The 17,503-nt window shown below is 52.3% G+C and overlaps 1 protein-coding gene across 4 annotated transcripts in view; it reads left to right on the top strand.

The window, feature by feature from the left end:
* The window catches only part of C14H10orf90 (chromosome 14 C10orf90 homolog), a 203,345-nt gene that overhangs the window by 164,820 nt on the left and 21,022 nt on the right, over positions 1 to 17,503 (top strand). For 3 of the 4 annotated variants that reach the window (XM_076009708.1, XM_076009710.1, XM_076009709.1), the window contains 2 exons: positions 10,077 to 10,246; positions 12,382 to 12,559. In XM_076009708.1, the coding sequence (XP_075865823.1) occupies positions 10,077 to 10,246; positions 12,382 to 12,559 (348 nt within the window). Of the gene's footprint in view, positions 1 to 6,891; positions 7,180 to 10,076; positions 10,247 to 12,381; positions 12,560 to 17,503 lie in introns of all 4 variants that reach the window. The other variant, XM_012781379.3, reaches the window with a different exon arrangement.

Genomic DNA, 17,503 nt, shown 5'->3' on the forward strand with positions numbered 1-17,503 from the left:
AACTGGGGATCTCAAGGATGCAGGATAAAAGGCAGGAACAGTGGCATTCTGCGGGCTGGAGGAGTTAGTGCGTGTAGTCAGAAAGCAGGAGGTTTTGATGGGCCAGCTCAGGGGTGAAGCAGCTCAAGGGGCAGGTGCGTTTCAGGCTGTGGTTTCAGGAGTGCCGGGCTGGAGTGGAGGTGATGGCCACTGGTTGCAGGAGGTGTGAGGGCAGGAATTTGGTGTTTTCACTGCTGCATCCCAAGTGCCCTATAACATTGCCTGGCACATTGCAGGTACTCAATAAATAGTGGTTGAGCTGAAGATAAAGAGGTCAGGAAATTTTCCTGAGAGGGTAGAAAAGACCAATAGAAAAACTTTGTTTTCTCCCTCCCTGGAGTACTGAACACTCAGATGAGGATGATGGGGCAAGGGTCTCCCTCCCTCCCCCCTCCCTCCCTCTCATCTCCCCAACACACACTCTGGGGTGACAGTCTGCCCCTGAGCAGACGTTTCACTCTGCAGGAACCTTGACCAAGATTCTTCTCTGCTGTTCCCTTTGCCACCTGGCAGGCCAGCCTGGTTTGTGATCAATTTTTAACACGCAGTGGTGCCTGTGTGGTCATTGTCAGAGCACCCAGGAAAAGCAGAAGGAGAGGAAGGAGCCTGCTGAGGGGACCGGGTACCAGGAAAAGAGTGGCCGTCAGTAGCAGCGAACCCGCCTCCCTCCTCCATGCCTGCACAGCCCCATGTCGATGAAGCTGTGCTTTTGAGTGTCACTGAGTATGGAAAAGGGTGACCTTATTTAGTTATAAGCTGTATCAAAAATGAAAAAGAAATAAAGGAAAAAAATCGTATAGTAATGCACTAAAAATATGACACACCTCCCAGAGACAACTACTGTGGGCACCTTGGAGAGTGTCAGATTGTCAGTATTTCAACTTTTTTATACTTTTCTGTAAGGTAGAATTTTTTTTGACCGTGATCGTTTATTGGTTTTATAATTTAGAGAAAATTTTTTTAAATGGAAATATGTCTTAATGAAAAATGTAATTATCACCTTAAAGGGTCGTTTTTGGAAACTTTAGCAACAAGTTAGAAGGTCTTTTTCTGTGTGCTTTAAGAATGTCAGTCATGTTTTGGGGATAAAAGATTGTGGGAAAACTGTTAATCTGGGACTCATTTCCCGTGTCAAAGACAGAAAGGCATGATCTAATAATTAACCAGAACTGGTGTCTCTTGTCCATCATTTGCAATGTAGTTCAGTAATCCTGAAAACACATGGGCACGTCTGTGTGTGTACTTGTGTGTGTGTGTGCTTTATTTCTGCCTTCCAAATACCTTAGTGTGTTTTACAACCTTCTGTTCATCAACCTGAAAATCTCTAGGATTATGACATTATTGGAAAAACAGCTCTGGCTACTTATGCGGCGTCCTTTCTAGATATTCTCCGGGCGGGGGTAATGTGTATTCCTGCTTTCCAGCAGCTGCAGGTACGAGTCTTTACTGTAACGAGCGTTGCTCGTGCAGTTCCCTACATGGTATCTTGAAACTTGCCCTAAAACAACAATCGTGAATGAATACGCTGGGGCTGTTTTTCCTTCTTCTCGGAATGCACAGCTCCGATCACTGAACTTACATCACGGTGTCCTGACACCATGCTGACATTTTAACAACGGCTCTCTTTTCCTGACCATCTGCCGTGGCTTCCAGAAGGAGAAGGCTCTTCTCACAGGTTGCCGGCGACTGGCTCCACTTCTTGCAAGTCGGTCTTATTTCTTGGTCCTCGCCCCCTCCCCCCGCCCTCAGGTCTACTTCTTTAGGGAGAGAAGGTTCTGATGATTGATGTTTAGAGCAGAAGAAACCTGTTTACTGTCTAGGAAGGGCTGGCATTTGCAGGAAGTCTGGTTTCCTGCAAAGGAAGGTCTTACTCAGCGTGTGCTTCCTCTGGTCCGGCTGTCTGTGGACACCCCCTCGTCTTTGCGGGTGGATTCCCAGGCTGGCTGTCCCCTTTGGCCCTCCCATTTCTCCACTCTCTCTCCTCTTCCGGATGGCGCCAGCTCCAGCTCTGCTTTTGCTGCGTGGATTGTCTTTGGGACCCTCAGTAACCCCGTGCACAGCCCCGTTCCCTTCTGCCGGGAGCTGGTTATCCCATCTGCTGCCCGTGCCTGCCGCCTCCCCCGTTTCCGACTCCCGTCCTGGGCTGCAGCGTCAGTCTATAGAACCCGAACAGAAATGTGCTGAAACAATTATCAGTGGATTTTAAACAGAAGTCTGGATGGGGTGAAGGGCAGCAGCACCAAATAGAGACCTGCTTCCACATGAGGAAATAGGGTTTCAACTTGCAGCAGCCAAAAGTGCTTGCCCAGTAAAAGAGCAGAGACAGTGATACCGACCCCCTCGTCCATGGAAGAGACTGCCTGTTTGCTTCCTCTCCTGTTTCTCAAGAGGCCACAACAGAACTTGGCCTTCTCTTCTCTTCTCTTCTCTTCTCTTCTCTTCTCTTCTCTTCTCTTCTCTTCTCTTCTCTTCTCTTCTCTTCTCTTCTCTTCTCTTCTCTTCTCTTCTCTTCTCTTCTCTTCTCTTCTCTTCTCTTCTCTTCTCTTCTCTTCCTCTTCTTTCTCGCTCTATTGCCTGGGCTCAAATGCCATGGCATCAGCCTAGCTCACAGCAACCTCAAACCCCTAGGCTCAAGCGACCCTTCTGCCTCAGCCTCCAGAGTAGCTGGGACTACAGGTGCACACCACCATGCCTGGCTAATTTTTCTATTTTTAGTAGAGACACTCTTGCTCTGGCAAGGCTGGTCTTGAACTCCAGAGCTCAAGCGATCCTCCCACCTCAGCCTCCCAGAGTGCTAGGGTTACAGGCGTGAGCCACCCACTGCACCTGGCCTGACTATCTTTTATTTGATCTCCCGTGTATTGTAATTAGAAGTGGTTTCAGGTTTTCTCTCCTCTTTGAAAGGAAAGGAATGAAGCAAACAGCACTTGCATGGAAAGGTGTGTGTTTACTGAGTGTCCGTGGTGGCTGCCTATTCCCTCCCCTTCCATGCAGCAGAGCACCTTGCCCCCTCCTGCAGCAGCCTCCCTCCTGGGTGGCAGTGCCAGACCAGGGGAGTCCCCAGCTCACCTGCAGGCACCTATGCAGAGCGGGTTTCCACCTGACTGGCACCCGGTCCTGCCAGGCTTGCTTATCCGGTTTCCAGTTAGGTGCTGTGGCTTCAGGATTTGCTGGAGGAGAACCCATAGGAGAGGGAGAGAGGTGAGACAGAAAACCTACATACAAAATGCAGACCTGGGAGCTCTAAAAAGGTGTTGAGGGAAGGGCGCAGTTCCGGGTACTGGGGGTCGTGGGTAACAGCATCAGGACCTTTGGGAGACCCTGAGCGCAGCCTGCAGCTGAGTTTGGAAATTGACCTTGGTGTTGATGGCCCAGAGACAAGCTTCAGTCACTGCACTTCCAAGGAACAGCCAGTTGCACAGAGAGGGGAGAAGACAGCAGGGCCAGAAACATGCCGATGTGGGGGCAGCGTGCGGCTTGGGCTCAGGGAGGCCGGCTTTGTTCAGAAGCGTCTCTTTGGTTGATTGGTTGGTTGAAGTCTGTTTTAAAAGGTCAGGAAGCTTCACAGAGCTGTGACCTCAAACCCTCAGAGAAGATCTTTCTCTACACAGGCAGATATTCTAGAGAGCTGAAGTTTTGTCTTTAACTCAAAAACAGCTTCTGGAACCTTTTATCTAGCCGATGCAATGGCATGCTTACCTTAAAACAGCTATCTTTGTGCTTGCTGCTCAGGATTTTGGTATTAAAAACATATTAGTTAAGGATACCTGCATAGGTGGGGAAATGAGAGACAAAAGCAATGAACAGAGTAACCCCCAGTTCAGGGGAGCAGCTGTATCCAGGTCAAGTGTGGGTGGGTGTCATGCCCAGGAGCAGCTCAGAGGTGATGTCTGAAACCCAGGGAATGTTCTGCTGCTTAATCTAGGAAGTAGCTTTGTGAGTGCTCTATTTAACATCTTCAAATTATAAATATACTACATTTCACAGTAAAAATGAACTTGAAAAGGCATAAATGAGCACTGCGGAGTGGTCCAAAAGGCCCTACTGTAAGTCAAGGATATCAGTTTAATAGAAGGAATTTATGACTATTGGGGCAGAATCTTTTTATTGGTTTTTCTTCACCACCCTAGTGCACAGCTCAATTCTGGGATAGTTGAGCTACGGAATATCAACCCGTTTTAGAAAAGGGGGCGCGGGGAATGTCACTATTGAAAGGAGACTTGGGGTGCGCCAGCTTCTCCACGTGTGGGGCCCAGGAGGGCGGCTTCGAGCATCAGTTCAAGAAATGGAAATGCCCAGATCAGGCTGCTGCTTTGTCACGCTTCCCTTGTGACCGGCAGAGACTGCAGTGGCCATAGGTGCTTGCTGGGGTGCTGTAGTTTAAAACTGGGGGCATGAATAGAGACCCCTAAATCCAACCTGCAGGCAGAGTGCGTGGGAAGAAAAACCCCGTGAGCCGCCCTGCCCTGCGCAGGCCCGGCCGCGGGTGATGTCATGTATCATGATTGTACGAGTCGGAATCCGCAGAAAGAGACCTGATCAATACATTGTCAGAAAAGTCCTTTGGCTGCATACTTTTTTTTATCTCCAACACCCCAATGATATTCTATTTCCTAGGAGTTGTTTTAACTCTTTCAAGTTGCAAGTGGAACATCTGACTTATTCAGGATTGTTCACATAAGAATTTGTATTAAACCAGCTAGAAATAGATAGATAATAGATATAGACATAGATGAAAAGATTGATTGGTTGACCTCTATGAATCTGTAAATAAATACATTCATTTAAAGAATTTAGCACCAGGATGGATCTATTAATTAATGTGTTACCTGGCAGATTGAGACTACGTCACTGGCAACTAATTTGATTTTATATTCTTTAAGAGAGCTTCTAATAAAAAGGCAGCAATGTATAAAGAAATGACTATTTTAGGACTTTTTCTACCTACAGTATTTTATACTTGAACAGAATTGATGATTTTTAAAAGAAAAATTTAGAAAGATTTTTCTACATAATTTAGCAAAGCCAACTTTACAATATGTGGACAAATCTCTCCAAATGACAAGGGCTAATCACAGCTTCCGCTTTTTAGTACTTGCTGTGTACCCAACACTGGGACCCAGTAGGCACCTCACCTGCATTTCGTTTATCTGTTTGTAAGGCCACAGAAAGCTGGGTTCATCCTCTTGGTGATTCAGGAAATGGATAGCCATCAGGGTGACCCCCTGTGCTCTGGGGAGACCTTCTCACCCCCACGTTCTTGTGCTCCCCACCCCTGTACTGCTCAGCCCGGATGTACCCACACACAGGGTGCCCTCATTGGCTGGAACGCCAGAGACTCAGGGACAGAGGGGCTGGGACAAATTGGAGACAGCCGAGGAATTGTTGAGAGGTTGGTGTCATTATTTGAGTCAGGTAGTCACGCGAGTTCAGTTCCCTTTTGTACATAAGACATTACACAAAACACAGCGAGAATCTTCTAACAGCTGTCATTATCCCATTTTTTCTGCCCCAACACCCAGAAGGCTAGGAGGCATTTCTACCGGCAGTACTGCCTGTCCCCAGGGGCTTGGGGGGTCACTGCCTTTGGGTGGTATCTGCTTGGGGTGGCGGACAACTGGTGAAGTCGCTGCCTCATTTAAAACAAATAACTGTTGAAAATTTGTGGAGTATTCCAAAAGAAAAGAAGTTTAAGAAAATCAGAGTACAAAATGGGCAGTGAAAAGAAAGTCTGTCTTTCCTCCCAATTTCCGGGTCCTGCATTGCCCTCTCCGGAGGCAGCACAGTTTCCCTGTCTTCTGGGTCCTGCTGGAGATACTCTGAGCACACTAGCGTTTGCAGGGGAAGCGAACCTGCCTCCCTGCCCTGCATTTTGCTTTGCTCACTAAAGAATGTATCTGATAGATGATTCCACATCCACATGAGAGCATCTATCTGCCTCATCCTTCTCACCTGCCGCAGAGCCTGGACTTCCTGTAAGTCACCTAGCTGGCCTCCTATGGGTGGACATACGGTGGTCTCCAGGCTTTCAATACTGCAGTGTGGATGCAGGCGACACACCATGCTCATCTGTAAATCCACTGCTTAGTAGAGCTGGGCACAGGGACCTGATAAACGGCTCCCTGCCTCTGCACGTCCCATAGCACATAACTTGGCATCCGTGTTTCTGCGATAGTGGTGATAACTCACACCTCTTAAAAGCTGACTGCGGGTCAGGCACTGTGCTAAACACTTGCACGGAGCATTATTTTATTATGTCATCACCTCGATTTTAATACTGATATTTAGATAAATAATATAAATATGTTATATGAAATGTACTTACATGAATTACATAAATATGTTATTTATTATATATATATATAAATGTATTACAGAAAACTAAGCGATATAATAAATAGATATTTAATATCTAGGTAACCCTCACCTAGATTTTATAGATGAGGCTGGAAAGTTTAAATGCGGTGGAGGTGGGATTTGAACCCAAGTCTTCTGGCCCCAGAATCAAGCTACCAAATTGCCCACTGTGTTGGTCACTGTAAAGAATATCATATGAGTTCCTAAGGACTCCATCGAGCACAGTGGCTTTAGAACCAAATATTAATATTATACATGATAGCGTTGTGTACATGGAGCTCCTAACTGAGCTTTGGGATAAATCTCGCCAGGAATGATGTTACACATTGAAAGTTTTGAGAGCACGTGGCCCCTGGGTACCGATTGCTTGAGTTCCCTGAGCTCGAGCCGTGGCCCCATCAGCCTGTCCCCAGAAGAGCGCCGTGTGCTGTAGAAGTCAGTACGTTGGACTGGACTCAGCAGATATTCTGAGCACAACTCTCATTTTATTTTTAGTAGACACACAAGTATTCCCCGGAAGCAGCAAGGAGCAAGGAGGAGCTCGAGTGACTCTGTCTGCTCCCCCAGTGGCACCGAAGCCCACTAAACACTGCCTTCCCGATGGGGACGGTTCTCCGGGCGGTGACTGTCAGGCTAGTGACCTTTCTGAGCCCACAGAGAGACGACATCAAAGCTTCCTGAAACCCAGAGTCCTCTTTCCCGGGTTTCTCGGCCCCGTACCAGACGTATGCACATCTCCGCAGGAAGACAAGGGCGTGCAGATAGACAGAGAGCCCCCCACAGGTGAGGAGCGAGGTGGCGGGCTGAGCACATTCCTCCTGGATACTCCCGCGGCAAGTGGCGCCCTGTCTTCCTGGGCCTGGAAGCTCACCTGAGCACGCTGCCCCTTCTCCGGCTGGAGGGTGGGAGGTGGCAGAACCGGCAGGTTTGAGTGGTGGGCAAGTCACACCTCCCAAGCGTCCAGAAGGCAGCCCTGCGTGCGTCAGTGGCTCCTGGTCCTACTGTGAGCAAGGCCAGCACCGCCGAGGCCCAGAGGAAGTCCCTCCCCACCCCATTCCCAGGCACAAGCAGGTTCCTTGGCTCAGCTAAGGGAAGTTTGGGGTGCAAGCATGGCTGCTCCAAAGGCGGCAGGTGCACCGGGCTGCCTGAGGCCCCTGTGACTGACAGCAGGGACGGTGGCTGGGGCGTGTAGCCCCCCAGGTGCCCCCACTCAGCAGCCGCAGCACGCACCCACGAGATAGACTCCACACTCAGCCTCTCACAGAGGAGCGAGGCAAGAATTAGAACCCAGTTGTCATCTCTTGGGAGGCCAAGCTGCTGACTGCCACTAATAACGCAGTGAACAGCGATACATGAAAGAGCACGAGAATAAAGGAGAAAGATGGCCCGTGGTCCCCATTATATCAGTGGAAAAATTTGGGTTTCTTATCACTCTAAAGATTCCTCAAATCACTGTAGAAAACAGCAGGAAGAAAGGTACGAGATTATATAGCTTTGGGTAGTAAAAGTTAAATTGGTTTTGGTAATCGATAAAGATAATTGCGCTGTGAACCGTGTGAATCTTCATTCGTTAATCCATCGGAGAAGCACTTATTAAACACCTACTGCATGTCGGGCTGTGCTCAGTGCTTCCTGCCCTCCGAGCTCCCAGTGGGTGCGGGAGATGGTCTCGGCATGGCCGTGCCTGCCTGGTGGGCTATCGGGAAGCCGGGGGCGCCCCTGACACTCTGCAGAAGGTCTGAGCAGAGGCGTCTTCCCCAAGGAAGTGATTCTGAGCGGGAACTTGAGAGTATATTAGAGGTTTAAAATTCAGACCCGTGGCCACGAGCATCTCGGGCAGAGGAAAAGGCGCACAAGGGGAGTCGGTGGAAGAACGTGGCTGACTGGGGACCTGGGGAGGGTCCGGGGCCAAGGTGCAGCGGGGGTGGGGTGATGTGAGTGTACAGGGCTCACTTGGGTCAGGTTTGAAGTCCTTGCTGAGCCCACTAGGGAGTTTGGACTGAAGCCAGAGCCAGGCCTTTGGAGAGGAAGAGACGTCATTAGATTTGCTCTGGGGGAAATGGTCTCCTGAGCAGTGAGTGTGGAGGGCAGATGGACAGGGGCCAGCAAGGGCTGAGACCCAGCCAGCGGGGGTGTCGCTGTGCAAGGGGCCGGGACACAGTCACAGCGACTTCCAGGATCCAAGGGACAGGATTTTTTCTGAGCAGAGAACAAGATGGGATGTCTCGGCTGGCCCTTGGGTTGCCGATTCTGCTGGTGGAGATGATGGCGGGGAAGGATGCACAGAAACCGTGGCTTCCCTGGGTGCGGGGTGATCCAGAGGGACATTCACAGCAGCAAAGGAAGCGGAATGGCAGAGGCAGAGCTAACCCTGCAGGAGGGGCTGGGGCTGGGGGCTAGACCTGAAGGAAGGGGGAGCACAGGGAAGTCCTCCAGATGGAACAAGAGCACATGCTTGGAAAAATGAGGGAGCAGGACTTGAGACCCTCTAATCAGCGTGGTGTTGGTAGAGGCTCCCGGGTGACAGCTGAAGGCGGACCACCCACCATGAGCAGCCGAGAAAAGTGTGGCTGGCTTGGGCGTGCAGGTAGTGAGGACCGTCATGGATTCTGAGTAGAGGTCGGACCCCTAGTCCAGGCCAGAGAGGATCCGGGCATGAACGGTGACAGTTACAGTAGGGGCTTCAGATATAAGAGTCACAGGAGATGCATCCTGCGGCCAGGTGAGCCCCTGATGGTCACCTCTTCACGCCCTGCAGAACAAGCTCCCTTTGGGCACCTAGCCTGGTGCCATGGGGAGGCACAGGGTAGCCTCTGTGGCACGTGGTGCGGCCCTGGAGGGAGGCACAGGCTTGTGGGGTTAAGACATCATCTTCCAACCCCACGCAGGAACCCCTTGGAAGGGGAGGGAGGCTTTTCGAAGGTTTGGGCTCAGCCTGGAGGTAGGAAGTCACCGGGCTTAGCAGAGCACGTGGGGCGAGGAGTGAGGAAGAGCCTGTCGGGGTGAGGCAGGTGCAGTGGGTGAGAAGGGGGCTCTGACAGGGCGGTGGCCTCCGGGCAGACTGAAGGGTGCTGTGTTCCAGGCTGAGGCATTGGCCAGTAAGTGGCCAGGGATTGATGCTGTTGAATCGATTCATTTCCTGACCTTTTCCACAAAGGAACGTCAGAGTGGCCCCAGGAAGAGGCCAAACCCAGCGCAGAGAGAGCAGTCATTCCGATTACTTATGCAGAGCCCGTGGTAGTCTCTGGCTAATGAAGGGGAGGGATAAATAATTGAATACCAGTCCTCCCTCCTTATATCATTAGTGTAGCAGACACAGCCTAGATTAATACACTGTCCCCAAATAACTGAACTGTAATAATTGTACAGGACACACTTAATATGAGGCACAGAATAGCAAAGTTTCTTTTCATTGTGTGCCAAGGCCCTGGAAACATCTGCGGGGATACCATGGCGTAATTAGCCCGTGCGAAGCCTGCTTGAATGTGAACGTCCCTCCCTGTGACCAGGGCAACCGTGAGGGTCTGCGATGGGGCGTGATCTTGGCGGCTTAACGAGGCCCATTAACAATCTGCTGGCGTTTCCATTTTCGCAATTGTCTGCTGTGTCTAACAGTATTGAGGAGCCAGGTGAAAACCGCTCGGTGCCCTCTAAATGGGATTCTAAATCTTCTCTCCTAGGAGACTACACCTGCTGTGACTTGGTGGTGAAAATAAGGGGGTGTAAGAAGAGTGAGGACCCCACCACGCCTGAGCCCTCGCCAGCGCCACCTGCAGGGCCAGAGAGCCCCGCCCCATGCGAAGACGGCTCTGAGCCTCAGCAGACACCTGCAAACGCCTTGACCTTGCAGGTGAGGATTCTGGGCATCCCGGAGGGATTCCCACCCAGGGGAGACCCTTCCTGGGGAGTCAGTGGGTGACCTCACTTCCACCTCTGAGGCTGGAAACCTGACTCCCGCTGCTAGTGGCTGTGTGACTCCAGGCAGGTCCCCGGAGCTTTCTGTTTCAGTGTCTGAGTGATGGAGATGACACTGAGCCCTCCAGAGTAGAAGCAAATACTATCGGTAGTGACAGTAATCACAGCAATGACAGATGCCCAGAGGGCACCCAGGTCACTTCACAGACACCAGTGCCTTCAGTCCTCACGAGAGCCCGAGGAGGCAGAAGCCCCTGCGGACCCACCCCATGTTCAGTGAGGACGCCCAGGCTGCGCAAGATGAGGGAAGCTGCCCAAAGTCGCGCAGCCGTAAGCGGGAGGGTATGAAAGGTTTCATTCGCTGTCTTTTCTGATTGTGGAAGTAATAGGGGCGCATTGTTTACGGTTCAAAACATGCAGAGATATAAAAAGTAAGAGGGCACACAAGCTAAGAGAAAGCCCCTGCTGACAGTGCATTGGGTACTCAGCCGCGCCTTCCCTGTGAGCGCTTACTGAGGCTGCAAACCTCCCTGCAGCTGTGGGGATGGCACCATCACCATCCCCTCGGTGGGCTCTGGGCGAGACGCTCGTGGGGACCCCAAAGCAACCTAAGCCTCCAGGGCTGTCCTTGGGCGGGTGGGCCGTCCAGGCAGCAGCCACATCTGGGCCAGCAGGCCGTTCCCAGGGGCCGTCTCTCCAGCCCTGGAGCTCTCCTAAAGCTTCGGTGCACCCTGTGACTTGTGCATTTTGGTGCCCGGTACCTGGCGGCGGCTGCTGGCCGAGAGGAGGACTCCTTCCCAGTACGGCTGCCAGGGCCACATGCGTGACACGGACAGAGCCCACCCTGCCCTCCCCCCGGGAACCCCGAGCTCCCCAGGGCTGGGAGCAGAATGGTGCAGAGGAGCATTTTGGTCATGGCAGCACACCTGGGGAGCCTTTGCTGAGCACCTGCTATGTGCAGGGCTCGGGCCGGTGGCTGTGAGTGATGTGCTGCCCGTGTGACGTGGCCATGCTTTCCAGAGCTCACAGCCTAGCACGGAGGTAAACGTGTGCGGGTCACTCTTGCTTGAGGCCATTACATTAGTGAAGTGTTGACATGCTTGGGCTGAACGGGGAGCTCCAACGGGCTTTGGGGGGGAGGGGATGGGCCAACAGGTGTGATGGTGGGTAGCACTCCAGGCAAGGGGACAATTTGAGCAGAGGCATCAAGGAAGAGCAAGTTAAGAAAATGAAAGGCAATGTGGGAAAAGCACAGGACTCCGGGACTACCCCAAGCCTCAGTTTTGCATCTGCCAAAGGGAAAGAGATGCATACGCCTGCCTTCCTGAATCCCAGACATGGTGAGCACACAGGGCAGCGTGCCCGGCGTCTGGCCCAGAGCCGCGGGCAGGGAGTCCTGCTCGGTAGGCCTGTGGGGGTGGCACAGGGCGTGCAGGCAGAGAGATGAGGCTGAAGGGAGACACAGGACCTGTGGTCCTACTTTGGGGCTGTTTTGTGGAGCTCCCAGAGCCATTCTGCACAGGCCAAGATTTCCTCCCAACAATTTCTACCCAAAAGGAGTCGTTTCCTGTAGCCACAGTGACGGTTTCTCCTGAAAAGGCACATTTTTCACACCGGGTGGATGATCTGGGTCTGTGCCCCTTAAGGCTTCCAGTCGCTAATAGGCTCGCATGACTCAGCGCGCCCCAGTCCTTCCCCACCGTGTCTCTGTGGAATGTGGACCGTGGGGCTCTCAGATCTCGGTCTTTTGGGAACGAATGGCTTGTCGGGGTAGAAGGACAGAGGGGCAGGTGTTCCCTTTGCGCTGTAAGGCTCCACGCTGGTTACTGGTTGACCCTGCCCAGTGGAGCCCTTGGTGCTGGCCGGGACCGACCACCAGGACCTGTGTCACCGGCTTGCCCGCCACCACCTTTACACAGGTTCTGGAAGAAAATTGTGACGTGCTTTTGCCCCGTGGCCTTGGTCCCTGAGTGTTGCGCTTTCCATCGGCTTCTTGGCCGGATCGGACGGCTGTGCTGCCTCTCGGGGTCACTTCTCTTAACGGTAAACTATTTCCTCTGCTCCGATTAGGAGGCGCTGGAAGTTCGTAAACCTCAGTTCATTTCTCGCTCGCAAGAACGGCTGAAGAAGCTGGAGCACATGGCGCAGCAGAGACGGGCACAGCGGAAGGAGAACCCGGGGCAGAAACAGAGCCTCCTTCCCGTCCGCGCCAACAAGAAGCAGTTCACCGTTCCCCACCCTCTTAGTGGTAAGCGGCAGGTGGCCGGGGCGGGAGGGTTCTTGGGACTGGAGGCTTCATCGGGGGATGTGATGGTTCCAGGTGCCGCCACTGACTCACACCGGACCCGCGTGGGGCCTGAGTGGCCGGCCCTGGGCGTCACACAGCCTGCCCCGGGGGCCAGCCCCCTTGGGGGAGGGGTTACACACGGGCCCCGAGCTCAGCAGGAACAGCTTGGGACACAACTCTACCATCACAGCTGGGAAAGAAGCCACAGCACTGTAGCAGCCAGGGCAGCAAGTTCAAATTCTTGGCTCCTAACAGACATTTGCAAGAGGTCCCCTTTGCCCTTTATAGATTGCAAAACAGATCTCAGGGTGAGAGGTTGACTCCAGCTTGTCTGCATCAACATTCGTCATCTCGAAACCCCTTTCCTGCTGCGAACTCAGAGAGCGGATGGCCGGCTTCCCAGCTGACCCCGGGAGGCAGGGCGCTCATTCACTCACTGGAGAAGGAGTGATCGGGAACCTTCTCTGGGTGCCTCTCGGGGAGCCGGGAGTAACGACGTGAGCAAGACTGACCTCACTCCTTTCTTCACGGCGCTTATAAACAGACTATTAAACCAGCAAGAATAACAACGAGAGACAAAGGCGGGGATGAGGGACATCGGAGCACATTCCTTGTGGCCTGCCAACCCAAATCTTCAAATCTGGAGGCCCAGAGAAACCTCGGTTTTATTCCTTTGGATAGAGGAATGAGATCTTTCTTCCTTGGGAAAATGTTTTGGTCTCCAGGAGGTGAAGTCGCGAGTGTAGTTCTGAATAAAAGTCTCCTGGGGAAACAACCATATTCAGTAAAGTTCAGCTCAGCAAACATCCCCAAGATCTTATAAGGGGGCCTGAAGGACAGGAGAAAGGGTGTCATAGTAGGATTCCTCTTGACTTCCCTGGCCCACTGGCAGCCTAAGTCTCCTTCCTCCCACCAGAGCACTGTTGGCAGAGTTGTCTAAAGGCCTTGGTGGGGGCCGGGCGTGGTGGCTCACGCCTGTAATCCTAGCACTCCGGGAGGCCAAAGCGGGCGGATTGCTCGAGGTCAGGAGTTTGAAACCAGCCTGAGCAAGAGCGAGACCTCATCTCTACTATAGATAGAAAGAAATTAATTGGCCAACTAATATATATAGACAAAATTAGCCAGGCATGGTGACGCATGCCCGTAGTCCCAGCTACTCGGGAGGCTGAGGCAGGAAGATTGCTTGAGTCCAGGAGACTGAGGTTGCTGTGAGCTAGCCTGACACCACGGCACTCACTCTAGCCTGGGCAACAAAGCGAGACTCTGTCTCAAAAATAAATAAATAAATAAATAAAGGCCTTGGTGAAAGGTGAACTTGAAACGTCCTTCTCACGGCTAAGGATTTGGCAAAACACCTGCTGCCCTGCCCTCATGACACCCTCCAGTATGCTGAGCTAAGGAACTCAGCAAAATGGACGTGCAAAGAAATTCCTCCATGGAAAATGAGTCTCTAACCAGTGGTTCGAGCCCCCTGGCAGATACAGGCTCGATTTGGGTGTGTTCTGCAGAAAGCTGTTCAGTCGCCAGCCCCAGCAAAGAGACACCTGGGTTCAGGCACAGATGTCTTAAGATGCTGTGAAGACCAAATGCTGGCCACATTGGGTCCCCCGGGGCTGTGGATGGCCACATTTGCCTGGGCCGGGCTGGGTGCTGGACCAGGCTGTTCTGAAGATGCTGCTTGATCGAGTGGTCAGTCTGCAAGTCTGTCTCCAACAAATAGAGGATGAGGATGGCGCCACTTTGGAGCTCAAGATAATGCACATGCATAGCCAAAGTGGCATCAGAGGGGCTTCCTTTTCTGCCTGGTCCGTTCCCTTTGAGTGGGAAGACACGGAGACCCAGAGGCATGAGGGACTTGCGGGTATGGTGCTGTGCCGGGTCCCTCCTCTCCTGGGCTGGCACCTCCCGGCTGTGCACTGCCGGCCACTGGCGGTCTGGTGTCCCGTCATTCTGGACACGGAGGTGATGTGGCCTTGGACATCTGTGTTGGTTTCCTGGGGCTGCTATAAGAATTCACCACAAACAAGATGGCTTAAAAGAACAGAAACTTACTTTCTTACTGCTCTGTAGGCTGGAAGTGAAAGTCAAGGCTTGGTTCTGTCTGGAGACTCCAAGGGAAACCCTGTGCCTCTCCCCCAGCTTCTGGGGGCTTCTGGCAAGCCTTGGTATTCCGAGGCTCGTGGACTCGGCACTGCTGTCTCTGCCTTGGTCCTCACGCGGCTTTCTTCCCTGGTTCTGTGTCTCTTGTGTCCCAAGTTCCTCTTCTCGCAAAGACACTAGTGGTTGCACTAGGGCTCGCCCTGACCCAGTGTGACCTCGTCTTAGCTGGATTGCATCTGCAAAGACCCTGTGTCCACATAGGGTCACATTCACAGTTACCGGGGCTTAGGGCTTAAACATATCTTTTTGAGGGGAGACAGTTCTACTCACTACATCATCCAGCAGTGCTGTTTGCCCAAAACAAACATTCCTACAAGTCTGCATTCCTTCAAATGAAAAGCTTAAAATCATATATAATGAAAGGCGACCAGGCCCAGTCCGTAATTTTAAATAACCGAGGCACCTTTTTACTCCCCAGTTTCCGGCAGTCCTGGCGACCGGCATGCCCTCGGTGGGACTTGGCCGGCACGGATTTGACAGCCGCTCTGACCTGTCCCTGCAGTATTTATGTGTTGCTGAGAGCTTTACTTCCGTGTTTGTTTGTGTTAGGTCAGTGAAATCAGACAACCTCTGAAACCAGAGCCTCATGTGAGCTTGGGCAAGTGAGCGGGAATGTTTAAGGCCCCATTAAACAAGTCTACAGTACACATCTTGTCTTCAGCCTGTCTGCTGGCAAGATGATAAAAGCGAAATGCAGATGTTTTTCTTGCATGCTAAATTAGTTAATAAATCATATGCGTGAGCGAGCTCTGGCTACGGCGTCGAGGCGTCTGGTAAAGAGAAGACTCGCGTTTGCTTTCGGTGCTGGGGTGGCTGCCTGGGATCGGAGCTCGCCGAGCAGTCTTGGCTCAGGGACAGACCTGAGAGGTTCAGGTGGCAGCTCCGGCAGCTGATGATGCTGCAGAAGTGAGTGCCTGGACTGGCAGGGGTGATTACAGCAAGAACCAGGGGGCCAGGGATGCTTTTTGAAATCCAAGCAGCTGTGAGTGACACGTGTAGTAATTAGGGTTAGGCCCCTTGTTTGGAGACAGGAGAATTTTCACAAACAACTAGAGACTCCAGAGGGACCAAGGAGTAGCATTATAAAGGTCCTGGCTACAGTGTCTAGCCTATCTTTACGATCTTGTCACCTGTAGTTTGAACCCTTGCAGCCAATAAACACAATACTGAAGTCCCCTTCCCCTCCCAGGAGCCACCTGGCCCACCTGTACACGGCTGTAGCAGTGACAGAAGGAACTTCTTTGTCCGTTCTGAAAGCTTGTTGGAGAACCCACTCTGTCTGGGCACAGTCCGTGGTCTCTCCACTTTGTGGGGAAGCAGGCAGGTGCAGAGGCAATGACTGTGGGATTTGCTTAGTGCCAGGAAAGGGGTTTGCCTGGGTTGCCATGGAAACCCATCGGCAATGGACTTGCTCCCACTCTGGTGACATGGAAGGTTCCTGGTGGGGGAGACCTGAGGACTGGTCTGTGTGGATAGGATGAGTAGTGACTATGCAGGTGAATCGTGGCTTGGGGTCAGTAGGGGAGGGGAAAGCAGGGGTGAGTGGTCACTGGGGACCCTCAGTTTCAGCTGTGACTAGACTGTAGAAGTGTGGTGGGACAGGGTGGTGGAGGGGCCAGAGAGGAGTCCAAGGCAAGATGAACCATTTTTGTTGCTACTTAGTGGAACTTACTCTGGGGTCAAAGCTGAGGCTGGGAGCCATGTTGTGTAGCTCCAGGAAAGATGCAGCAAAGGCAGCCAGAGGGCAGGGGTGCACAGAGGGCATGGGTGCCAGGGTTCTTAGGAAGAAGGATCAGAGGAAGGTGGCAGCTGCTGTGCTGCAGAGCAGAAAAGCTGAGACCCAAGGAAGCTGAGGAGGATGGCAGGAGGCTTGGCCAAGAGTCTCTGACATTACCCACACCCTCACCTGAGGCGTCTCTCTTCCTCCCAAGTCAGGGTTCTCCCTGTTCAGTCTACTAGAGTGGCCTGGGAGCTATAAGTGAGGCTTCCCTGTCATTGTTGTGCAGTTCCTGGGGTCCCAGATGGATCAGATCACGCTTAAAGGCCAACCAAGACCAGGAATTAGAGTGTTCACATCTTGTCATAGCTTCTACATTACCAGATAAATCCAGAGCAGATTAGGCTAGAAGCTTGGAACAGCACCTGCAGATCATAGGGGATATGGCACCTGTAAGTTGTAGGAGATACCGTACCTGAAGATCATAGAGGACACAGCACCTGCAGGTCATAGGGGTTACAGGACCTGCAGGTCACAGGGAATACACCACCTGCAGGTCTTAGCAGGCACAGCACCTGCAGGTTGTAGGGGCTACAGCACTGTAGGTCATGGATAATGCAGCACCTGTAGATTGTAGGTGCTAGAGCACCTGTAGGTAATAGGGGATAGAGCCACTGCAGGGCAGAGGGAATACACCACCTGCAGGTCGTAGAGGATACAGCACCTGCAGGTCATAGGAGATACAGCACCTGCAGGTCGTGGAGGATACCACACATGTAGATCTAAGGGGATATAGCACCTGCACATAATAGGTACAGCAGCTGCAGGTCACAGAAGACACAGCACCTGCAGGTCATAGAGGATACAGCACCTGTAGGTCACAGGGGACACAGCATCTGCAGGTCATGGATAGTGCAGCAACTGCAGGTAGTAGGTGTACAGCACTTGCAAGTCAGAGATGATGCTATAGCAACAGCAGGTCATGGGGGATGCAGAACCTGCAGGTCGTAGGGGATAGAGCACCTACA

Source organism: Microcebus murinus, chromosome 14 (genome assembly GCF_040939455.1).
Source record: "Microcebus murinus isolate Inina chromosome 14, M.murinus_Inina_mat1.0, whole genome shotgun sequence".
NCBI lineage: Eukaryota > Metazoa > Chordata > Mammalia > Primates > Cheirogaleidae > Microcebus > Microcebus murinus.